This window comes from Sinohyriopsis cumingii, chromosome 13 (assembly GCF_028554795.1).
Source record: "Sinohyriopsis cumingii isolate HCF-2022 chromosome 13, ASM2855479v2, whole genome shotgun sequence".
In the NCBI taxonomy this organism is placed as follows: domain Eukaryota; kingdom Metazoa; phylum Mollusca; class Bivalvia; order Unionida; family Unionidae; genus Sinohyriopsis; species Sinohyriopsis cumingii.
This window is the reverse complement of record NC_142973.1, coordinates 42,014,333-42,041,624: the sequence shown is the minus strand read 5'-3', so window position 1 is coordinate 42,041,624 and position 27,292 is coordinate 42,014,333. Positions and strand designations below refer to the sequence as shown.

At 34.6% G+C, this 27,292-nt stretch overlaps 1 protein-coding gene across 1 annotated transcript in view; it reads right to left on the bottom strand.

The window, feature by feature from the left end:
- The window catches only part of LOC149785286 (condensin-2 complex subunit D3-L-like), a 203,629-nt gene that overhangs the window by 25,168 nt on the left and 151,169 nt on the right, over positions 1-27,292 (bottom strand). Inside the window, exons 34-43 of the mRNA XM_089979161.1 lie at positions 26,782-26,866; positions 20,682-20,771; positions 19,971-20,081; positions 16,391-16,450; positions 15,416-15,500; positions 12,403-12,521; positions 10,845-11,068; positions 9,274-9,454; positions 4,423-4,483; positions 761-859 (exon numbers count right to left, since the gene is read on the bottom strand). Coding sequence (XP_089835287.1) covers positions 761-859; positions 4,423-4,483; positions 9,274-9,454; positions 10,845-11,068; positions 12,403-12,521; positions 15,416-15,500; positions 16,391-16,450; positions 19,971-20,081; positions 20,682-20,771; positions 26,782-26,866 — 1,115 coding nt within the window. The remainder of the gene's footprint in view (positions 1-760; positions 860-4,422; positions 4,484-9,273; positions 9,455-10,844; positions 11,069-12,402; positions 12,522-15,415; positions 15,501-16,390; positions 16,451-19,970; positions 20,082-20,681; positions 20,772-26,781; positions 26,867-27,292) is intronic.

Here is a 27,292-nt window from a genome sequence, read left to right as displayed (position 1 = left end):
TAAGGTATTATGATTGGGTAACATATTTAAAGAGGAAATGATATAATGTAAGTGATAACTTCCAGTCAGTCTTACCGTGGCCAAAGTGAAATGTATGACATTCTGAAAGTGGTAAATTCCAGTCTTGTTATCATGGCCAAATGGAAATGTATGACACACTGTAAGTGGTAACTTACAGTCTGTCTTATCATGAGCAAAGAATTAATTTTGGATCCAAGCCAGAAGATAACTGATTCATTTTTGACAAATGAGTAAAGTAGCTCTTTTATGTATAATTGCATGTCTTGTCATGATCAACCTGTGAATATTACATTAAGGTAACTTAATTCTAGAAACCAGTAACTACTGTACTATTATTTTTTTAAAAGAGATCTATTGTCCCTTTTGTCTTGACATGTCGCTTCTTGGATGCCATTTTTTATAAAAAAAAAAAGAAACAGCTTGATCAGGCAGATGTTTTGCATCACAAAATATGCACAGTTTAGTGTCTGATGTACTCTGGTAAAGTTAGTCTGGTTCCCAATTCCCTCAGTCGAATATGAAACCCAGTTTTGAAATAAACACAGGCAAGCCAGTCTCTGGAATTCACTGCTACTGTATTTAAATAATTTGTGATTTTATGCCGTAAGTCCATATTTTATGGGTCATTTCCATAAGATCTGAAGCAAAATTGCAAGGGTTGGCAGGTCTGTATATGATAGTAATTTGTATGAATAACGGAATAACATAAGATATACAACCATCAGCACAGACAACATACCTCTAATGCCTCTGTTTCTTAACTGTGTCTTGAGTATTGGCGATGGGGGAAGCATTGTGATATTCTGGTCCCCATGGAAGGTGATGTCATCAAGGGTACCTATCAAATGTAATAGTATGTTAGTCCTATCTACAAGTCTGAGCAAATAAATGAATAAACATGTTTTGTTCACCAGAATTTTAAACAAATAAACTTTTGTGTCGAATCTAATAATACTGATGGAAAATAAATAACAACAAATCTTAAATACATGAAGGATGACGGCAGAATAATTTATTCAAAGATTAGATAAACAAACAACTGTTAACATTTTGAGTAAAATAATGGAACTACTTTAATTTTCGAAAGTGGCAAAGATGGGATTCTAAAATGTAGAGTGACTGTGCAACTTAAGACAAAAGAGTGTTAAAATGTGTAAAGAACAGTGCTGTTGGACTATTAGCATCACTTCAACTGGGAAAATCCCATCAAAACACTTTTAAATTGGGCATTTTATCCTCATTGGCGATAAAGTTTAGATTACAAAATTCTGCAAATAATAGAGTACAATAAGCTGCTTGCATCTATATTTGATTTATTTACTACAACTGGACATTTCTGGCAAGTAGGTTCTGTGCATGATACTACTTTTCAAAATAAAGCACTAAACAAGTGTTCCATAGAACAAAATATGTGGCGGATGAAATGTGCAACAATGTATTTTTGATACATTACATTACTTTCCATAATCTTTTACACAAAATCTTCAAATAAAGCTTAACAATGAAACTACAACAATACCAACACTGACATCAAAGTGATTCTAGATGTCCCACTTTCAGTTATGGCAGGTCAGACTAACAGAATCCTTCATAAGCATCAGGCTGTTTTCGCTAGCTAAGGTTCGGATGTGATAGCCCGATCTATACCATAGTGTATCAAGCAGATATCTTTGTGCGATCTGGGAATTTCACTGGATGCACCGGTAAGCCACAACATCCAATCAAAATTAAGTTGTTCAAATTTTGAACACTGTTCTACATGATCGAGACAAGGGGAGCACACAACTTGAATGGACTGATAAATAAGCAATTTTCCACTATAGGTCCGTGTTTACACAAATACCTTTCACTCAAACAGACCTGTAATGGCTTCCCTCTGGTACGTAGTCATACTTTCAATGTTAAACCTACAAAGTATCCTTTTTAGGTCCATTGCCTCCACAATTTTTGGGTGATGTACAATGCACCAAGCTACTGGTTAGTTGGCATTACATACTAAGGGAGGCAACTCATGAAATCCAATAGATGTCGCAAGGACAAAGCACCAATATATCTGTTTGATCTGTCAAGGTGTAGATAGGGTTATCATATTGGAACCTTGGCTAGCAAAGATACATCATGGCAGGATAGTAAAATTCTCATCCTACAGGAGGGATTTTCTTATCCAAGACCAATATATAAAAAAGGATTATATTTCTGACAAATCCTAATGAAAAATGAGGACTGAAGTCAAATGGCATATTCATTCAACTTTCAAATAGCAAAACATCAACAAAAAAAATGTCCTATCATCAAGATGGATTGTAGAAATTCTAAATAAAGTTTAAATTACATTAAAAAGATACATTACATATTTATACAAACGTGTACAGGTAAAAAACTGATGTCCAAGATTAAACAAGACTGACAAAAAAATTAAGATATTGTCCTCAATTCAACTTGGATCTAGACTAGATTTTTCTTTCATAAATAAAGGGAAGAAAATTATTTCTAAAAAATAAAAATTGCAGCAATTCTTTTTTCAACTTGAAAGCAGATAAAGAATCTGAACATGTACCATGGCTAGGCTTGGCAAAATGTCCTGTATCTGTGACATTAACATTAACTGCTGCATGTTTTATGATTATTGGGAAAGAATACTCAAGTGATGATGAAATTCAGGATTGTTTGCAAGTTTATGCTCACTACAGAGATGTCCCAGGATTTTTCCCCTTGTCACAAAAATAACAGAAGTAGAACAAAAAGGAGTGGGAGGAAGAAACAGTCATAGTTCAATACACATCCCTCTTTCATCTTGATCCTCTCTGTAAGACCCCTAAAATGATGTTGCATCTAGCTGTATAAGCATTAATCTTTTCATTTTTTCTCAGCGTAATCTGTTTCTTATCGATGTATGAATATTGTTCTGTACTGAGGACTCCCTTTCACAGCTCACAAGTACTGTCTTTTGGATAATTCTGCTCCAAAATTAGATTTTTCACAAATATAAGCTCTGCCAAAGTTTAACTTTCTTGAACATGTAGTTTTCTGACTATGATGCCAAATTTACAATTCCACACCGCTGTATTCGGATTTTAAGTCAATTAATGCCAATTTGGATTTTAAGTCAATTAATGCCTATTTGGATTTTAAGTCAATTAATGCCTATTTGGATTTTAAATCAATTAATGCCTATTTGGATTTTAAGTCAATTAATGCCTATTTGGATTTTAAATCAATTAATGCCTATTTGGATTTTAAGTCAATTAATGCCTATTTGGATTTTAAATCAATCAATGCCACTGTCTGCTTGTTCAAACAGGTATTTATTACAAATAAATATCTTTACTTTTCAGTTTCAATTTTAGATTATTATTTATTAGATATATTGTAACCTCTGTGCTAAGGCTATATGGACATGTAGCAAATGATCCCTGCTGAACTAAATTGTGATGAGAAAAGATACATCAAGATATTAAACTCTGCTACCTCCCAAACCCAGCACTTCCATAATTACCCTCTTATATATTACCTCCCCTTGCCACCTCTAGGTGGCCAAACATGTACCACAATATTTACCAGTTTAAGCTTGAGCAAAACAAACAACAGGATGCTCGCTTTTGAGGAAATGGGTGGAAGGGATTGATAGTAATATGACTGGAAATGTATCCTCAGAGACACATTTCCTTTCTGCATCAAAAATATTACCCAATCACATTAGCATTTGAAGATAAAAGAGCAAATTGTTTTTATAAGTTGGATTGATTGAGAGTGGAAGTGGTCATTCTGACAGGCAACTCCTAAAAATTTCTTCAATTCCTCCCTTGAATCTAAATTTTGCTCGTTTCAGATCGGAATGTTTAGGCACATCCATGACATCCCCAACAACGACGGGGGGGGGGGGGGGAAATGTCTTTATCCTGTACACTCAAAGTCCAGGGATATAACATACCATATGGTGTGGCATATGCTAAATGACTTGTGGGCCGGTCCAGTCAGCAAAGTCGAATGGTAATCCTGCATGCCTGGCAATCTTGAGCGAGAGCTTAAAATGATACATATCCGGTATACAGTTGGCCACCTGGTGGTGGCAAGTGGAGGTTATGTGTGAGAGTTACTTCTGTTCATCTACATGATACATAGAAGAAAAGATGCTGATTTGGAAAGTAGTAGAGTTCATTTTCTTAATGGTAATCTTTTCATCAGAGAAACAAGGATTTGTGTTTATACAAAATTGACCTTTACTGTACTAAAACTTCAACAAACATTGCAAATGTTCATGACATTGTAAGCATAATCTACAGTGTTAAAGAGTGCATTCATGTTTGATAGGTATATCCCATATGACATTCTCACAAGGGCAAAGTGCATCAGGTATACATGGGAGAAAACATCACAAACTCCAATCATATACTATATTACCTGCCGGAGTACTAATGGCTCTGTACGTCTTCTGTCTTTCAGGCGTGCCTAATATATCCAACTGAAAAGTAAATGAGACTACTGGTATTAACAATCTTACAATTTCTTTCACCTGAAATAAAAAAACATCAAAGCAATGCAAATAATAAAATCTGGCTTCTCTTGCATAAAAAATTCTGATTAAAGAATGTATTCAAATAAAATTATATAATCTGATTGCTTCATATCAGAAATAGATATATGGCTTTCCAAGTTTTAAGACAGGATAATCACTGCTGTTAAAAATAACTAGTGCTCATTCCAGAATAGAAAAAGTGTGGCCCAATGCCCCTACCAGGTTCAAAAGTGGTGTCATTTATAAAAATAAAATATAAAAACGACAGGGATCATAAATATCCGACTGGCTTCTTGTTTATGCCAAAATCTGTGAACATATTTCAATATAATTCCTTGCTATTGGCCTTGTGTCCACATTCTTCAGTAACCACAATCCTCAAGAATTGTCTTTTGGACAACTGAGTCTATATTATTCCTAGCTGGAAATAAATGCAGAAGGGGTTTTGCTGAAGATCTAATTTTCTCTTTTTCCTTATTCCTCTCCATGATCACTGACTATGTGATATCCATTGGTACCCAAATTATTCAAATTTAGTAAAATAATACAGGACTGAGTCTACTGTGTGTAATGTAGAAAAGATGGTTATGACGTAATGTAATTACATCTGAGTCTTTGCCAGAGGTACAAAGAGTCTATTTTGCTAAGCTGACATTATGGCCAACCGTAAGTAAACAAATCAAGTCCATCTTGTGCAAATGGAATCTACACATGACAAATTGCTAACAGTAACAAACTGTCAAAGGTTCCTGTTCTAAACAAGGAGCTATTAATAGCAAACCTCAGAAAATTCAAGCTGCAGAGACCAAAGTAAGGAGACTGGACAATCAGGGGTCATAACTCCCACTGAAAATGTAACTTTATTCAAGTTCTCATCAATATATTGCAGCAAGCCAAATTTGGTTCAGATCCAATAAACCTTGGTCAAGTTATGCTATTAACACATTAACCCCTAGCAACGACTTAACGGGCAGGAGGTAGTAACCTACTGCCGAGCTCTGTAGCGTCACGGTCATGCATGATACACTAAAGTGGGTGGTATTATAGAAAGGCAGACAGATGTAGCTCTACAATGATACCAAATAATCTGGAATATCTAGTTGCACTACAAAATACAGATAAAAAAACTCATTTTTTGGACCCGACTTTTTTCTACCCAAAATTTGCCTGTGGTCGGAATCCAATTTTGTGTATGGATTTTAGATTTTTTGGTCTCAGATCTAAGGCAAACCAGTATGAACTGCAAACAGACAGATGAACCTTTGCAAAAAGTAGGATAAGATGGGTATCTGGAATAAAGAGTGGCCTCGATACAAAAATAATGGTTCCGTTTAGCAAAAAAACTTTTACCCTTCTGTTCATGCACGAGTCAAATAGCCAATGAAAAATGATGTTTCTAACACAACTAGGCAGTATGTTATTGAAAGATCACCAGGGATTTGGTGTTTTTGGGTCTATTCAGAAATAGCTTTCAATGTTGTTCCTACTAGATTTTCAGGCAAAAATGACAAAAACCTCCAGGGGTTAAGAGTAGACAATCTGGGAGAATAACTGCTGTAAATGAAGCCATAAAATGCTGGAAATTGTTCAGGATCTCATCAGTATAAAAGTACATGTCAAATTTGGCTGAAATCCAGCAAACCTTGGCAATGTTACACCTGTAAATGAAATTGTGGTATGTTGGATAATAAAGTTATTTAAGGTATCTTCAAAATAAAGCTGCACACTAAATTTGGTTAAAACCCAATCCTCTGTAAATTTATTTCTTGCAAACCAAACTGCTGACAGACAGACAGAATATGTGGTCGCTACAGAGTTCTACTGAAGTTGTTTAGCAAGGCCATAACAAAATAAAGAAAATTACAAATGTGGAGACAATAATTTCTTAATAAAGAGAAACATATCTATGCTTGCTAATGTCAATTACTGCAGAAGCATAAATAGACTCAACTACATAATGTTGTCTGCAGCAAAACAATTCACAGATGGTATAACAGAAACTTGCCTTGGATTATAACATGGAAAATCATCCATTAAGTTGTATAGATTAATGTCTGCTTCCTGTAATTTACTGCATGAAATAAAATTAATCAGCATATAGTTCTGATCTCACCTTTGACCTACTAAAGCAGCAAACATCATTTTGCATCTCCTGTTAGCTTGTAAGCAAAACAAAAATATCTTAAGATAATGTTCTTACCAAATCTCAGATAAACTCTTGCATATAAATAACGCTTGGTTTGGTTTTGTGGGGTTAAATACCATTTTTCAGCACATGATAGACTCTAGACATGGCAGCCTGTATATTTGGCTGAAGAATAACCTGGGAAGAACCACCAGCCAATGAGAAGTTATTGTTGATCTTTCTTGTATACCAAATTAACATTAGTTAAACTGAGACTCAGACTTGTGAAGAAAGAGGTAAGATTTGTGAGTGATTTGTAAAGGCGTGAACCAAAGACACTCAACCACCCAGGACCTCTGATAAATAACACAAGAGGGTCACACTGCATAGGCTAAAAGCTTATATCATGGTTTAAAATACAGCAGGGTGTGAATTATAGCCTCAGGAAAAGATATTTTCATACCAAAAATAAATGATACATTTCACAGATCATTGTAAAGAATCTGCAATATAATATTTATCACCAGAAAAAAAAAGGCATTTTCGTGGGTACTTAAATTCGTGGTTTTGTCTGTCAAAGTTTGCATATTAGTAGGTATTTAATTTTATGGTTTAACCTCTACAAATAAAAACAAAAATAAAACTATGCTGATGCAAACGGCAGTCACTTTAATGTTCAAAACAATACTACCACCTGCATGAGCACAAATCAAAGACCTGGCAAGTTCAACACTTACACCATGTTTTTGACCAAGTCAATAACTTCAGTCGAAGCCGATGCAGCCAACAACACTAAAACAATACTTCCATCTCTATGAGCACAAATAAAACATCTGTCAAGATTAATCACTTTCGCCATGTTTTTGTTTGAGTGTTCAACATCAAAGGAAGCCGATGCAGCCAAAAACACTAGGCCAATCAATTATTAAAGTATATATGAATGACCACTTACTTAAACCACTGTCCATCAAGTTGCACCATCAATACTTTCTGACGATCATGGTTTAACACAGTGGCTTAAGAGTGGTAAAATTCAACTTAGTCCCCCCATGCTGAATGGATAATTGCAGCTCACGCAACAAGGAGTGAAAGATCAGATCTAAGTATCAGTGGTTTTGAGAAAGTTGGACTTTATTCAGCAATCTGGGGGATCATTTACCTGAGAAGCATTTGTGAGTACCATGAGACACTACTGACACGATGTTGATACAGTGGCTTTGTCCAAAAATATGTGAAGTGTGAGCTTTAATACTCTGCTGCAATTAGTGTATATACATAGTGTTTCATTAATAATAGTGTTTGAAGAAAGTTATAGTATTTTACAGGATTGTTGTTCTTTTGGATTAAAACTGCATGGATAAAATGAAATGTGCTTTCAGAAGGATTTAAATGTTTCAACAATAGTTGTACTTGAACGAAGAATTGATTTGAATAAGTATTAAATTTAATTTTCATATACTGTTATTTTGTATTATTTTTTCTTTCTTTTTCAGTATTACTATTGTCTGAATACCTTATGCTTTTTCTCTATTTTCTCTCTATCCTTACTTACCTCACATACCAATTTAAGGCAGTGAGCGTAAAATTACAGGTATCGGATACCTTAACGCACATGTGCATTGAAACAATATATAAAAAAATGATTTATAATTCTTGTTTCAGAAGGTTAAAATAAAAAGAAAACAAACACATATAAAAGCTAATATTTAATTACCAGATTACAGTCTTGACCTTGATTTATCAAATACTAGTAGCTGTGTTAATCTCTAGGAAAGAAACACTGTAAGAAAACGGGGGTGGGGAGGGCAGGGAAGAGGGCATCATCCTACATGGCTCATTTTTTGTTGGGGATTTAAATTCGTGGTTTGAGGCAACAATGAAAACCATGAAAATTGGTCCCCCATGAAAATTGATGATTCTACAGTACATGGATTCAAGTAAAAGTCATACAGGTCATGTATGTGTTCAATATAAATTATCTCAGTATAGGGTGTCATTTTTTTTTAGAATGCCAATTATTCACTTTATTTGGATCCTCATAAATACATATTCATGCCTCAAGAAATACTATGGTAAAATCAATGTTAAAGTACGTGGAAAGTTTTGGACGAGATCAACCTACAGGTGTGATCTAGTATAATCTGGATTGAATGTCATGTGCTGTGATGATACAATGAAAGCTATGAATGCTGATAAACAAATTTGTACTACCTTATACTGTGATGATTTGATCCGACCTACTTTTCTTGACCTGGTTTAGTTTCTTATCACCATTCTAAAAGTCTATAGTGATCAATAATTTTTGTCTGGAAGTTTCTTTCTGACAGTTAAGGTGCAGAGCATTCAATAATCAGGACTGAATACACTTAGATTAAACAAAATTAGCATTTAAATTTTAAAACAATTTATATTTGAGTAAATGTGCATACATGACCTGTATGACTTTTACAGCAGTAGTGGCGTTACTGTTGTGGAAGAATGACTTGCATACCTGGTTATAAGTTAATGACATCACAACATATTTTCCATGCTGCCTCTCATTTATTCTTGGAAAATTAACAATGGTCTTTTGTATGGTGACGAATACTGACTATCATTGTACATAGCCCACCTGACTGTATTCAGACTCATTTGCTTGTGCATTTTCATCAGTCAGCATTAGTACTTGAGCCTGGCCAGATTTGCCTCGAGTCTGTTTACACTGTGGGATGAGGCTGTTACGAACCAGGCGTGCCTCTTCCATTGCTTTCTTAGCTGAGTTCAAAATAGCTAGGGTTGACAGTGGACCCTGCCTGTAACAGAAATGGATAGGGTGATATTCTATACTTCCCTTTAATTTTTCTAATAAATCACCACCCGTGCTTAATGTGAAAATAGGACCTGAACAGATTTCCCCATACATAAAAAATTGCTTAATGTACCCATAACAAGCTAAGGTTCTTGTACTGAACTAGAGCTATTAAAATACATGTACCTACAAGTTCAAACACAAAAACACATGAAATTAACAAGTCTATTTAAAGCCTATAGTATTTGGGGGTGGGGGTGGTGGTGGTGTAAGCAGTCATAAAAAATACTGGCATAACACTATGTGAAAGATGAAGTGGAAAATAAACAATTTCACAGAACGTTTCATTTTTATGTGGTAGTAGACTATATGCATGCACACTAATATAGACAGTGTGTGTGTGTGTGTGTGATTTGGATTTTTAACATAACTTAAAAAAATATTCCGTCATATCGCTACAATGTCTGCAGTGTGGCAGTTTATAGTGATGTCTAACACTGGGGCATCATGCCGCAGGCATATAGAATGATGTCCCATCCAGTCACATCATCCTGAATCCAGGCTGACCAGTCCTAACACTAACCTCTTAATGCTGAGCGCCTAGCGAGGCAGCTGTTAGTACCATTTGTATAAGTTTTTGGTATGACTCAACCGGGGTTCGAACCAGCAGTCTCCTGCATCTGAGGTGGATGCTCTAACCACCTGGCCACCGGAGCAGTCAATATATAGAGAGAGAACAATAGCAAATTGAAATTACATGTATTCATCTTAGAGCACAGTATTCCAACGTAGGAAATGGGATATACTATGCAATAGTTAAGCACATTACTCCAATGTAGGAAATAGGATATACTATGCATAAACAAAGCACACACAGTACTCCAATGAAGATAATGGGATATACTATGTAAAAGCTAAGCACAGTACTCCAATGTACGAAATGAGATATACTATGCATAAACTAAGTACAGTACTCCAGTGTAGGAAATGAGATATACTATGTATAAACAAAGCATAGTACTCCAATGTAGGAAATGGGATATACTATGCATAAGCTAAGTAAAGTACTCCAATGTAGGAAATGGGATATACTATGCATAAAATAAGCACAATACTCCAATGTAGGAAATGGGATACACTATGCATAAACTAAGCAAAGTACTTTAAAGTAGGAAATGGGATATGCTATGCATAAACTAAGCAAAGTACTTTAAAGTAGGAAATGGGATATGCTATGCATAAACTAAGCACAGTAATCTAATGTAGGAAATGGGATATAAATATAAACTGAAGCCTGAAAAAATAATACATTTGATATTTTAGTCTTCAGAAGTTTCATTCTTCATACTGAAATCAGAGTTAATGTGATACAAGTCTTACATTTGTTAACTTACCTGGAGGGGGTCCCAACAGAAGGTGAAGCTGGCTTTTGCAGTGGGGTAGCCACATTTGACACTGGAGTGGGAGACATCACTCTGTTCATTCTAGGGGAATTATGAACAGATCCTGGGGTTCTAGGGCTCAGTCCTGGAACCCTTGGGGCTGGGCTTGTTGTGGGTGTTTTTCTGCCAACTGCAGCTGCAGGAGTATTTGGGTTACTCCTCACCAGCACACCATCCTTGATGTATTGAAAAAATTTACCAATACATTTTAGTCAAACCTGTCCATAAAGTACTGTCAGTATCAGTATTTAACAAGTGTCTTTTACATGAAGGCATGTTCATGGGATAAATACCAATTAGCGATTTTCTCATCCGACTTTATTCAGGCCAGTGAAGTACAGCAAGGAATTTCCTCTTCAAATGCAAGTGTATAATGTCTTGGTCTAAAGCAATAAAGATATAACTCTATGTGAAATACCATGCTCACAATTTGGATTTTGACTCAATGATTTTAATGTTTTCTGTGTAAATATGCACATTTGTACACACATAATCTGTTTCCAAACAATAACACTTGTCTAAATCATGTCTAACTGACTTTAGGCAACCTGCCAGAACTTCAAATTAAATTTCCATACATCCAAAGAGTAAACAAATCAGCTCATGTAGTGGGAATTTTTGAATAAGAAATACAATATATCCACTCACCTATAAGATGAGTTCAACTGTGAAGTGCATAGATGCAACAGCAGATCTCGGCATGTGCAGTTTGTTAGGAGTAATCAGCAGAACAAAATGGACCCTGATCTGCAGGCATATTATACTACGGCAGATCAGGATCTTTGTTGGTTGCAGTCTGACTCAACTTACGAACGAGTATATATGGTAGATGATAATTTCTGACATCAGAAAATGCCCACATGAATTACCATGTGAATAATAATTACTATGTTTACAGTGAAAATGTCACAATAATTGGAATGCAAGGGAAAAGTTATGAATTTTAAATGTGCACATATCTATAAAGAAAACTGCCAATGTGTCTAACAACATTTGCACAAAGATAAACAAAATTAAACGATTCTCTTGCAGCCCATAATACAATTCATGAGTAGTAAATTGGGGTCTTGAACATGCAACTCTTGCCTGACAGCTGATGGTAAACATAGAAATTACTGATGTCAATTATTTTTACCAAATTGTCTGACATTAATGTAGAATGTCTTCATTAAACAAGAATGACCCACCAACACCTCTTTTGCAATACATAATTTCCCCAAGCTAAACTTAAAACTTAAAGATGTGATGAATGGGCAAAAGGTCATTGGTAAACATCTATGCTAGAGCATTACAAAGAATATATATATATATATATATATATATATATATATATATATATATATATATATATATATATATATATATATATATATATATATATATATATATATATATATATATATATATATATATATATATATATATATATATATATATATATATATATATTAAAAAACGTCATTATCTTTTGTGCAAAACTATTTTTTGTTCATTATCAGTAGTGAAATACCTTTTGTAGATGCAGAGGTGTCTGCTGAGCTGCCCTGGCTTTTTCCTCCTCTTGTTCTTCAAACTTTCTCAAATCAAACTCTATTTCCTTGGCTGTTTGCCTGTCTGCTGACAGGATCTCTGTTCCAAATATATTGAAACATACAGGTAATAATTAAAATTTTAAAAAATCCAATCATGTAATCAGCATCATTCTGAAAGTGAAGAAAAATAACTATACTTTCAACATGACATCTCACTGTGAAATAAAGAGGTCACAGTGACATCTTTCTGATGCTGTGTTGTAGCACTACTGCACAGCATGTATGCATATACATCTCTCCCTTTCAGTAGTCAGGGTCCATAATTACAGACAACATTATGTACTGAACCATTTTACAGTGAAACCTGTGATATGAGCAGAACTGTGATATATGATACAAAGTTGTTAAATACTGGTGTTTTTCTTCAAAAAGACAGTATGAAACAAACAGGAAATGAGATGGATTTCCTGACTGCATGAATAGATATATGGATCAATATAACAGTGATGTCCGATACTTACAGGGCCATATCGATTGATTGTAAGTAAAATCTTCTAAGCAATATTCAAACACCTGTGAACAACCTTTAAAGTCACACCTGCTTAAGAAGTTGCCTCAGGCAGTCAACTGCCTTAAGAACCAGCAGATGAAAGGTTCAGAAAGACACATAGTATAAGAAACTGGACATCAATAATCATATAATCATAGGACATCTCAAACATAGCAATTTAACCTTGATTTTTTTTCCCTATTAAACTGTCAATTAAACACTGTTATGAAGAAAATTCAAAGGTTACTAGGTCTGGTTTACAGACTGTTTCTTTGTCAGACAATAAAGGCATCACCAACTAAGCTTAATTCAAAGGTGACCAGGTGCAGTTTACATGATGCTTCTATGTTTCTTTGTTGGACAATCGGTAGAGGTGTATCTGATTAGGTTAATTTGGTCATTATGTTCCAGTGTTTATGCACTCTAAAGTCAAAATGAACAAGACAAAAGAGACGTGAAAACTTACCTTCTGGACTTACCAAAAACATTATAATTGATTTGTTGTTGTTCTACGGTTTAATGCCATTTTTCAGCACAAGATAGGCTATACATGGCGGCCAGTATAACTGGTGGAGGAAGAGCCCTGGAAAACCCAGGGAAGAACCACCAACCCGCGAGAAGCTACTGGAAGGCTTTCCCACGTACCCACGCTAGCCAAGCCTTGGACTCGAGCCAACACAGACAGAGGTGAGCATTATAATTGAACAAATGCCACAAGGTTGTATCATAGGCATTGATACATTTGTCCCTTACACTACATTTTTAAAGCCCATATACTGTATTTTCAGGTGGCGTACAAATAATCACTTTATTTGCCATTTGAAGATGTCAGATTTTATAATTTGGTGTCCAAAAACAAATGGGTAGACAAATAAATCAGGTTAGTAAAAAAATAAACAATTTTAGTGATGGAAAATATAATGCATGATTTTCACAAATTTGGCTATTTTTTTTTTTGTACATTAGTTGTTTGAAATTGGTATGAATCCTGCAATCAATGCATCCTCAAACAGACCCTGCAAGACTTGGAATTTACATAAATCCTGCAATCACACATCCTAGAATTGATTCTGTAAAACTTGAAATTTATGTGAACAATATATAAACAATAATTTTGATGTCAGGGTAGCAAGCCATAAAGCTTTTACCATTTGGCAGTATTTGGCTTTGTAACTGCAAGTTTTCAAAGTTTTTACATCTCTACCTCTCGAGTATAGAATTAAACAAGTTTCAAATAAGTTAAGAGTAAATTTCTGGTCTTTTAATTGAAAAGTTTAATAAATTCTTGGCCTGAAAAGTCTGCATTTGTTAGCTTTCGAAGAGGAAAAATATACAGGATATAACACAGACATTGAAAATTTCCTAATATCGTTGTGCATTCACTATCATACATATACCTGATCCACATGCTGGGATATTTTTAAAATAAAAACTGACAATAAGGACTTAAGAAAGAAATAAAGGCAGGACTTGAAGACAATAAGCTATTTTCATGCACTTGGATAAATTTTCATCTCTTTTTGAAAAAAATAGAAATTAGTGTGAACCTGCAATCGTGCAGACCCTGCATAACCCGGAATTTACATGATATCTGGGAATTTTTCACATCAAGTGACACAAAGGCTTAAAATTATTTTAGTTCATGATCAAATCAAATATCAGTGCATGACAGAATGAACAGCAAACACAATGAGACACAGCAGATCTTAGTGTCTGAAAATGCAAGTTCTAAAAAAAGGTAATTTAATATCCAAAAATTGCATGGCATTTCAATGTAATTTTAATATAAAAGTTGTGTCCAAAATCATGCAGAAAATACAGTATTGTAACTCAGTCAGCACATCATACTGTCAGAACAAAGTATGTGAAGCTTAGGTTCAAATTAGGACAAAATGATACAAGTAACTGCAAATAATTTTCATTACAAAACCTCCAAGACTTATTTAGGGATCTGATCAAATAAAACTGAAATCATTGGACTTTACAGACACACGTCAATTAGGTGTTAATATTTCTAAGCAGTCAGCTAAAAATTAATTTACATCAGTACAGGGTTAAAAAGTAATTTTGCTGTTTGAAAATTTAAAGTGTAGTGTTTTCAAAGAAAATATTATTTTTATAAACAATTAGTTTGGGAGGAGACCTGAAGATCACAGGATCATAATACTAAATCAGCAGCAAATCAAGAACTGAAGATGACGGATTTTCTGGTTCATTTAGTAATTAGGTATATAAATGTCTTCTTTTCAGGCCAACTCTTCCTATAACACGTTTGAACACAATGTCCTTACACACAGATCAGACAAACAAGTTATCTTGTTCAGACAGCAACCTGTTGAAAGAAGCCACTTTCTACTATACAAAGAGGACTACTTCACATAGGTTTGACAGTAGTAATAAATTATGACATTTCTACACCTGTAACTATGGATTTTATGTACCTTCTACTTCATTTCTGTAGTCCTTCATCAGTTCTCGCAGGTAGAACATCAAGTTATGTGTCACCGAGGAACAGTTTCTCTCAAGCTTGAAAAGACAAATACACACATTTCAGTCCTCTGTTGATGTTGTGGTATGTATGTATGTATGTGTGTGTGTGTGTGTGTGTGTGTGTATGTATGTATGTATATATATATATATATATATATATATATATATATATATATATATATATATATATATATATATATATATATATATATATATATATATATATTCAGTTTGTGATTATGCAACTTTCAATACCAAACAGCATCTTTTCTTTCAAAATCTATATATAAAATACTTTTATCAGAAGATCATTATGGGTCAATAATACGCCTCATCAAAATAAGTCTTCTGGTAAAAACCTCATGCAAGTAGGACTTTCCACTCTGAAGTAATGACTTAATTGAAGGGGAGTATAAATAACAAGATTTTCAAGATGACTGGTGTGGTGGCTATATTAGATGTCAGATCGGCACCATTTGTATTTGGGACCAACCAGAGATCACAAGACATCTTTCATTAAAACCCCATGAAGATATAACCATCCATTCAGGAAGAATAGTGATAACAAGATTTTCAAAATGGCTGCTATGGCATCCATATTTGATGTCTGAGTTGCACCATTTTTAGGACCATCTAAAACTTAGTATGAATGTGTGTGTAAAGTGACAATCTTCCAAGTAGTTTAGGAGGAATTGTGATAATAATGGATGGTCAGATAATAATGGATAATGGATGGTCAGAGGAAGGATGATGGACAACAGGCAATACTGTAAGCTCTACTGGTCTATGACCAGTACAGCTAAAACTTATAATATGGGTATATAGTGTAAATAACACAGTAGTCATATGATAAAAATAACCATATCTGACATAAAGTTTACCATGCAAAAAATCAATATTAGATTTAGAAAGGGCATCAACTTTACCAAATGTTTCAGAGAAATCACAATCGGCACAATGTTTTCTATCACATTTTTCTTGACCACCTGTTAAAAAAAGAAAAAAGCATAAATATCAAGTATTGTTATGCTTTAAAACAAAAAATGTTTAAGAATGAAGTTCTGATATTGCTTACAACATACACAAAGAAAAAAGCAATTACCGTATTTACCATATGTTTTCAGACACCATTTTTTGTGTGTGGGGGGGATATAATATTTAAATGCCTTGTAGGTTTTTGGACGTTGCTCAACTGTAATTTTTTCTACAATTTATGTTTTTGGACACAATCTAGGAAGATCTGCTGTGTTGTTTTAATGTAAAATTCACAGTGTGTTTGCCATTAATTTAACTGATACAAAGTTCGCTTCATTTGGTCGCCAATTATTTAATGTGATCATTAACTTCCATGAACTAATATAATTTAAAATTCTTAATCGTATGTATGTATATATGCAGATAGATAGATAGATATTAAGCCATACACAATAAATAGCAACAGCAATATCAAAGAATGAAAAGAAATAAGATTTAATGCTGTAATATATTTAAATATCTTATTCAATTTCAAGTAGCTTGTCCATAGCTTTTTTAGGTACTCGGGCAAAAAGCCCTCAAATTCTGTATCACTATCATCATCCATATTGTTTAATTGTTCGTCATTTCTGATCTGCGCGTTTTCACTTCCACTCAGATTGACACTGATGCCGCACACCTTGAAAGATTTCATTACCATTGTGAGCTTTTCATTCAATGTGTCCATGGCATTTACAACCCAGTCCAATGGTCTGTTTGCTTGCTGTCTTGATCTGTCTGTTGCTGCTTTCATCAGATGATTTTAATGCATGCATAGCATCCCTGACGTATTCCATCCAGCTGTGGTGGAGGTAGCTCTTGACAGGTTTATTGATGCTCACATCAACTTGGAAGTGCAGTCTCATGGTATTATTGCTAACACAACATTTCCGCACCGCAACTGATTCATCACGTCATCAGTGATGTGACCCCAGAATGAGTCCATAACTAAGAGTGATCTCTCTCTTCTAGTGAATGGCAAATAAATTTCTTTAATCCATCACAGCATTAGCATTTCGTCCACCCATGCTTTCTCTTGAACTGTGATAATCCACCCTTTTGGTGCCTTCAGATCTAGATGTTTCTTTCCCTTGAAAATAATCATTGGTGGGTAAAACGTCGCCAGAACCTGCAATGGCTAAAATAAGAGTAAAGTGTCTCTTCTCCACTCCAGTTGTACAAGTCAGAATGCTTTTTATTCCTTCTTTGTCCACCATTTTCCTTGGCACAAGATCAAGGTACATCAGTGTCTTGTCCATGTTAATAATAAACTTATCGTCAAACTCTTCCTCCCCATGTCTATCAATCACAAACTTGTGGAACGAAGCAATCTTTTCTTCCAAATCCTTGGGTAAACGTTGTGCAAGAGAGGTCCTGCTTCTAAGCACAAAGTCATGTCTTTTCATGAAACTCGCTCCTCAATAATGACTGGCATGGAATTTGCTCTTCGGAAATTCTGTTGAGACAAGCTCCTTGGCATATATACATATTTCCTCAACAATGACTGGAATGTGCAAGTCACGCTGAGTGAGCACCCATCCATAGCTTGTCCAGATGAAATTGGTCATCCACTCTGGGAAACATTTGCAGACATTTTTGTATAAGTGTCATATAATGCTCAAGATATTGTCCAAAAATGAAACAAAATGGCCAAAAACAATTTTTAGTAACAGCAACCCTGACCCTAAATTAATTGGGGTTTAACATGGTGCTAAAGGAAAAAAATGCTGTAAACTTTGTTGAATTCTATTATCTTGAACTTAATTAATCATCTGGAAACAAAATTCATGGGCAAAATCTATTTTCAGCAACAGTGAACATGACCTTGGAGCTACTGATCCCGATATCAACAGGGTTCTTCTGGAGGCAGAGGGAAACACATGTACCAAGTTACGCTGAAATCTGTTATCTACAATTTCAGTTATCATCTGGAAATAACATGCATAGGCAAAATCTATTTATAGCAAGTGACCTTGATCTTGGAGCTACTAATTCTGAATACAAAAATGATTCTATGTTAGGGTTAAAAAAATTTCTCTCGTGTCCTCCTGAGCAGATGAAAGATGAATTCACCATTTTCACTAATTAGCCATTTTGTTATGATATGACTCATGGTTCACATTCTTGAAATTTTCTTCATGGCAGATCAACTTATCAATTTGGTATATTCCTTATGGAGAAAATTCAGTTGGAACCTTGTAATAGTTTATGCAAAAACCACACAAGATCTGCCAGGTACAAGTACAAACCTGTCTAATTAATCAACTAAAATAATGGACAAAAGGACACAAACATGATGATCTGACATTTATTTTTATTTTTTTTAAATGTGCACATTGGGAATATTAATTTGTGGCAACTGCAGGTAATTTATGTGATCTGTTCACCGCTGGATCTGAAAAGCTGTGTAATTCTTGATTGCTTTCAGAGGCCTGGCAGTATCTTTGGAAACTAAAATGGACAGCAGCCTGTCCAGATGGTCAGTGACTTATTATACCCAGCAACTTTAATTGGCCGGTTTGCCCTCTGCATTTCAACACAAATGTGGCAAATGTGTTCATTGTAAGGCAAATTCTTTTATCCATCTACATTAACCTCTAAATAGTTGTCTGTCACAATACCACTACTAGACTACAATAACCTCCATACTATCAACATAATAAAAGAACAACATTTAAATGCACCATTAGACCATGACAAAATGATATCGTCAACAAAATTAACAGTTACTAAACATTTTAGTTGTTGTTGTTGTTGTTGTAGGGTTAATGCCATTTTTCAGCACACGATAGGCTATACATGAATGCCAGTATTAATGGTGGAGGAAAAACCTGGGAAAACCCCGGAAAGAACCAGATACCCATGAGAAGCTATTGGCAAGCTTTCTCACATACCCACATTGGCCGAATCCGAGACTCGAACCAATGCAGACAGAGGTGAGATGGTAGTGATCCGTAACGGAGAGCGCTTTTAACCATTAGGCCACTCGGGGCCCCTATTAAACATTTTAGAACATTTAATTCAGAAGTGAAATTCAAATTTAAAATTGGAGGGTATTTTAAAATAGGATTTTTCAAGGTTTTAAAAATTATTCTGCAGTCCAAGACACAAAGAAGTTACAAGATTATCTCTATGGTGAGCATAACATATATCAAAAATTTGATAAAGTATGTTCCGATTTTGTTTCTAAATAAAATGAAAATTAATGATAAAGTGAAAAGAAAGAAATAATTAAAAAACAATTACCTTTAAGTTCTAAGAAATTTGTGTTCTTGCTCGATCTTTAGGTTACCCTAAAGAAAAACCATGTCAAAAAAAAGTATTTTTGTGGGTTGGGGTAGAGCCATTCATCATTTAAAAGGTTCCTAAGGTCGAAATGAAATTTTTGTTTTTTTGAAGTTTCTGAGATCCACTTCTAACCCTGTTAATTGCTGATCTTTTGTCAAGTACTAATTCATATTAACTAATAAAGCAGTGAAACATGAAAAATACCTGTGTGATGAGGGTTTTCTTAGCTGCAGCTACAACTACAGCGGCCATCTCCTGTTCATCACTTGCCATCTCCTCATTGGGTCTGGCCTTCAGGGTCGACAACTTTATTTCCTTGACAAAACAAAAAAAACCCAAAAAGAAATATATATATATATATTGTTAAATGGCAATTTGTCTTTTTTTCAGTGGGGCCCATTGCGAACAACACCCCAAAAGGCCAGCAAAATGTTAAACCAATCAAAACAGAAAATTATTATACATTACATAATAACTTAAGTATTTGGTCATTGCCAAAAGCTTTTGAAACGTGAGTGTGCAAATTTTCAGATGCATTAGTACTGGTGTGTGTGTGTCTATATATATATATATAGACACACACACACACACACCTTTTACATTTAATCCTTAACAATAGCTACATGCTCTGTCCACTGATCTAGCCAGGTTGATGCCCCATCTGTTTTTGTGACATTTCTTCCTTTTTGAGATACATTCCAAATAACTCCATCACCCAAGATCATTCCGACTTATTTAAAAAAAAATTCTGGGTCTTGATGACATTAGTCTATATCTGTGTTCCCAATGATGCTAAGAAATGTAAAATTAGAAATAGTAACTTGAGCCTGTGACCTCACTCAAACTAGCCAGGTATTCTAACAACTAAATGACTGAACTTGACACCACTATTCAGAGATGGTTGTTTGATTTTACCTTACTGCTAAGGATAACTAGAGTATCCTTTAGGATATGGCAGGTACTATCATTAAGGGGTAAGAGACCATCCACCACTCCTCCAAGCACCTGCAATTCAAGAAGGCAAATTAAGAATATCGATGATCTTAATGTTTATATAAAAAAATATTTTTAACAAGTTAAATAGTATTTTATACCACAAGCTGCTTTGAAAGACTGCAGGTCTGACTGACTTGAGATGAAGACTCTATTTATCACATAACTGTAAAGAATTTGATAATACATTTAAACAAAAGAAAAAACAGTTCTCCAAAAAAGAAGTGCAACAAACATGAACAATTGCAAATCTTCATATCCATGTTGAGAGACAGATGGAAAGGATAACATTTTTTAATATTCTTAAAACTGTTATGCCTATAAATAAGTCACCAGTAACAAAGATACTGAAGATATGTGCACGATTAACAAATTTAAAGCCACCACTTTACAAAGCAAATTAGTATGATAATACTTTAATTTAGATGTATTACAGCAGTCTGTTATGACCATATGCATGACATTGCTTTCAAAATTTTTGTGGCAATAATTTTGACTTTTAAAAACACCTGCCTATATAACAACACATATTTAAAACTCATTTAGTAAACATGTTAACTGCAGTTTTAATAAAGAAAACATTAAACTCTTCAGTCCATATTATTGTGTAACCTTTTATTCCAATCTCATTGAGTTGATAAATTACTTGAAATGTCACCACATGTCATTAATTTGACCATCACTTTATTTCTCTTTCTTGTCATCACTGACTGACTGGCAGAGAGGAACACTCTAAGCATATGTGTACATTTCAGGAATAATTCCTTTCAAGTAGAAAGAATTTAGTTTTTCTACCATAATATTCCAGAATTCTAAATTGAATGGAATGCGTTGAATAGATGATGGTTGCTTCAAAGTCCAAACCACAAAATCACACCAGTCCTTGCCTGTAATGGCCATTTGTCCTTGCACTTGAAAATAATATGCATGCTTCCTTTTTAAGATTGCACTGCCATTGAGTTCTAATGTGCAAAAGAAATCTGAATCTTGAGCACATTCACTTGGAGATTTAAATTTCCGTCTGTTGGATGCTGGACACTTTATTTCCAGTAACCCTGAGGAATCTTGACAACAAGGACCATGAACAACTCCATCTGGACTTGCATCCAAATGAGGAAAAAGTGTGTTAACATAAAGCCCACATGGTGTCACATGAAGATCTGGATGAGAGTGTGTCATGATATTTAGGTAAGTTCTCTGAGCTGCAGGTCCATGATGCCTACCCAATTTGACATACTTTTTATCAAATGATGTATAGCCCATGATAACTTTTACAAAATTGTCTGGTCGAGTAGTTTCTTTACGCATTACCATTTGGTCAAACTTTGAACTTGTAATTCTCCTTTTGTGGTATTCCATCCACCTATTGTTAGTATGCTGACCTCTCTGTCCCAGTTCTATTTTGACACATTGTTCTTTAGAACAGGATATGTTTCTGAAGTGATTATGGAAATGAATTGTGGCACTTTCAGAATATAAATCTGTTTTATCAGAAAACATGAAGTCAATGTTGTCGTTGAGAGCTGGTATGCTATCTTCTTCATCCATGATCTTCTCAAAATTGGTTAACCATCCAGCTTTGGAGTTTAGCTTCAAAGGCTTTTGTCTAAACCTTTCAACATTAACGGTTGGTTTTAATGATGGCTCCTCAATATTTTAGTGAACGGCAAAAGGAAATACCCTTTGATTTCTTAGGACTAATATGTTGTTTCCTGGGATTATTCCATTTTGATTTGGCAGAAGTTGAAGCATTAGTTCCATCTTTGTTTTTTTACCAGATATATCCACCAGTGCATATAACACTGCCCTGATATGATTGCAGGCTTCACACCGACTGCAAAAAACAAAGTCAAGAAAAAGAACTGGTGTACAAGGTCCCTCAGTGTTATATATATATATATATATATATATATATATATATATATATATATATATATATATATATATATATATATATATATATATATATGATTAAATATATAATGTAATAAGTGATTTAATTTATCTAGGGGTAGGGTAGGGTGGGAGTATGTTGTAAATGGATAGCGATATTTTTTTCTATTATTCCAATTTATTTTTTAAGTATAATTAATGAAGTATGATGCACATTTTAAACAATATATTTGAGTATTTTTTAAACCTGGAACATGGATATTTAAATAACTCAACCAAAAAGTACAGGATATGCAGATTTATATTTTAAGCCAATTTGAGAAGATAGGGAAAATTATGTCCTTTTTTCTTTAACAAAAAGATCTGTGTGGGATCTGGGCTTGACATTAACTGTTAATAAAGCAAGTATCACAAGACAAAATATATAAAAATGAAATAGTTACCCAGCTGTACAACTGCAATCTGCTGAATTCACATTTCCAGTGACTTTGGACAGACTGACCCATACAGTATGATCCTTCTCATCACTGTTTGGTAGTGACGGTATCACTTGATATCTCATGTAACAATGTGAACATTCCTCCAAAACATTGTTAAATTCAACATGGTGGATGTGCCAGTCTTGAAAAAACACTTCACTCTTCCACTGTCGCTTTGCCTTCATTGTCAAAACTAAATAATTGTAAACATCATTGTCTGTAAAATTAGGAATGTTACACAGATCTTTCGTCCAATTATTCAATGCTGACGGCAATGGATGTAATTGTCTCACCAAGAGTGACCAGTTTCTCGGTTGTTCTTGAACTGTGTCCCTGCTGATCGTTTAACGAAACACAATTTACATCTTGTATGCCCAATGCTTTAATTCATCTTCGCTCGCTTGACTAATTCTTCTTTTCTCCCACTAACATTCTGCCCATGCTGTCTCAGGTAAGATTTAAGTTCTGGGATTTTACACATTTCTAAAGCATCATTTAAATAGCTCATTGCAGTGAGTAATCAAAATTGATAAAAATAGCCCCTGGAAGTTGATTAAGTGATGACAGCACCCCCTATCTCAGGGATGTAAGTAACTTATTGAAAAGGCCTAAAAAGATGCACAAATTTATCACAGAACAATCACCTTCATTAGTGTCATTGTCTTACAGCAAAACAAAATATAACTGACCTCTGCTATTAGCAACCACACCATTTTTGCCTTAAAAAGTCGTGTACAGATTGATTTTATTCAATAACTTCACAGTCATGATTTATCACTTGCTGAATGCTAGTAGCACCAATGATTTTTAAATAAATATATAAGTACACCTCTCCATCAATAACTTGCACACAATGAGGTCCACAAACATAGACCAGACTACAAGATCCCGGGTCGAGTCATACCAAAGACTTACAAAAATGGTACTAACAGCTGCCTTGCTTGGCGCTCAGCATTAAGAGGTTAGTGTTAGGACTGGTCGGCCTGGTTTCAGGATAATGTGACTGGGTGGGACATCATGCTACGTGTCTGCAGCATGATGCCCCAGTGCTAGACATCATTATAAACTGTCACACTGCAGACATCATAGCGATATGACTGAAATATTGTTAAAGCTACGTTAAAAATCCCAAATCACACACATCACATAAGCAAAGGCTAATGTTTTTGACCATAAAATAAGCAACACATCAACGTTTCAGTTACCAATTTTGATCGCGATTTTCTTTAAGATCAAGCCATTGGGCAAAGACTTCGCTCTTCAAGCAAAGAAGTCAGGTATCAAAGAGATGCTAGATGCATGTACAAGAACAATGTTCAAGCAAAGAAATCAGGTATGTGGTATTTTCGGGTTTAAAAAATGGTATCTATGATTGAATCCACGTTTATAAGTGGGTTCTCAAGTTATAGAGGGAGTGGTGTATTCTAAGTGAGGTGCCTATCGAGCATGTCAAATTTTTTAAAAAATTTGCCTGAGGAAACTTCCATCGCACTGATGAAATGTGTAAATGTATTTTGAAGATGTTGACATACCTGCCATAACTCGGTGCAATCTAAATCAGATCACCACTGTCCTACATCAAATCAAGATCTGATTTTAAAGATTGAAGCATGGCGCGTCATACTAAAAATATGATTTTGTACTCCCAAACCCTTGACATGGTTGTGCTTTGAGAGACACAATTTTCAGTAATCTTAAAAAAGAAAACAACCAAAAAAAACCCCACCACTTTCAGTATATGCCCGTTACATGTAGCATATATAGATGGTAAACAGTCATTATTGGAGCTGATGTAAAACTATCCCTTGGGCAGTTTAAATAGCACCAATTAAAAGCAAAGAAGTCAGGTATAAACCACCATTTCACATATTACTGAACTGGCTGACAATAGCTAGAGAGAGGTGTTTGAAGGCTGCGGTGGGTGAGCCCATTGTGCTAATTTGCATAGATAGGATCAGGAAGTGGCACAATCTATGATTGGTAAATCAAAGAGATGCTAGATGCATGTACAAGAACAAAAGTTATTACATATTATAGCCTTGAATTAGAATGTTGAAGCCACATGTATTATATTTTTGACAAGTTTGTGAACAGCGACGTTTCTTTGAAGTCAGATTATACTGCATATATAGAATGCAAAGCATGATCATTTCATTTGTCGGAATAGTGTTCAAGTGTAATTCATTTCTGAAGCCAATTTAGGAAGCAATTATCGATCAGCAAAGCCCAAGAAAAATAAATTTCAGAACTCTTGGTTAATGGAGTTTTACTTTGTGAAGCACATCAGCATAGCGATGAACACTAATGACACTTGCATTACCTTCAAATCCCTGTGAACCCTATTGAACTTGTAGTCGAATTGTAGCTATTGCAACAATGTGTGACAACATTAAAAAGGGGCAATTTTCAGCATGAGTCCAGACTTTTGGAAATTCAGTCAGGGCCTGTGAATTTGTTTAAGTCTCCATCCTGTGGCCTGTGTTTAAAAAAAACTTTTCTTTGAGCACTGATGTAAGTACCCAAGTCATGTAAAATCCCCATCATGATCAACGATTCTTTTTCCAAAGGAAGAGGTTGTGGATGTACATAGTACATCATTTCACTACAGAGTTAATATCTGGGGAGAATAAGTTATTTGATTCTTAATAAATTACTAGCATTTTCTTGTTGAGTTAATTCTGTAGTTATTGTAAAGGTTCCTACTATTTGTTGCTTTATTGATGTTACCGTTATAAAATATCACACCGAAAGTGCCACTGCTGGAATGTACGTGATACTTTTTGATAACATCCTTTTTGTTTATAGAGTTAATCCATTTATGTTGTAGGTGAAATAGGCATCTGCAGTGTTTTGTCAGGTAAATATCTGCATCTGTCATGTATGGTTTAATACATTAACAACTAGACAATTTAGTTTCAAATTTACCACTAGATTACAGACACAAATAATGACCTGATGAAACCAGAATGACATCAAATGTCTGGAGAAGATATAATGCAGTAATTGGGCTTTTTGTCTCAACCAATTTCTTCACTTGCTGGATAAGTTGTTTCTTTGATTTAAATCCATGCTCACTGAAGGTTTGATCAAAACCACTGCAGTCGTTATTACTGTTAACAAGGATAAGCTGACATCTTCAAAAATATATATGGGAATATTTCATGATAGGTGTACATCTTTACTTGTATAAAAAAAGTTATTTTGAGATGAATACATGAATAAAGTAATGGTGGGTGTTTTTCCTTCTTAAACGCAACTGAATTTTCATTCTGGAAACTGTCACTCATGCACAGACTTTTATGAGAATGTTTTGTAGGCAAAAGGGTGATCTCTTAAGACAGGCTTTACTGTGTCATTAAAATCATTCCACACACTAGATCATAACAACTTAGTAATGTCACACTGCAAACCCTTACATAATAAACAGAACCTTTAACATTACATAATAAATAGAATCTTAAATTCATGTTCATTTGACATTATGTGCAACCTGAATAGTAAATATGACACTGCAATCAGCTCGTAGAATATTAGATACCTTACGTTTCACAAATTTTGTATGAAATTAGCATTTGTGAAATATGCTTTCTATTTAAACATGCAATGGACACCACACAATTTGTAGAGACATGCCTCCCCACCCAATTTACCTCCTGGACCAGTTTGGCAGTCAGCTGGAACTTCTGTTCATCAGGCATATTGTCCAACATCAGCAGATATAATTTCTGTCTTTTTCTGCATCACAGAAAATAAATAGCCATTTAATGAAACCTCTTAATTTTAAAATTTAACAAGGATAAGATTGGAAAAAGCCCATGTCTTGCTTACTTTACAGTTCTACAATAAACTGTTGAAAACAACTTAAGACGTCTGAATACTAATCAAACAATGTTTAATTGATTCCCTCCAAAAGAAAGGAAGTATCCTGGTTTGGATGTCACAATTCATATTTAAAAAGAAAGACAGAAAGAAAAAGCCACAACCTGATGGTTTCAGAGTTATTCCTTGCCCGCTACTGATTTATTCGCCACTGACTGTGTTATTTCTGACCGAAGTTGGAACAAAAACAATAAAAAAATATGCATTTTGTATGTCCTTCTGTCCATCTACATGCTTATTGAATTACCTACTTACTTTTCTTCATGTCATTATATATCTTTA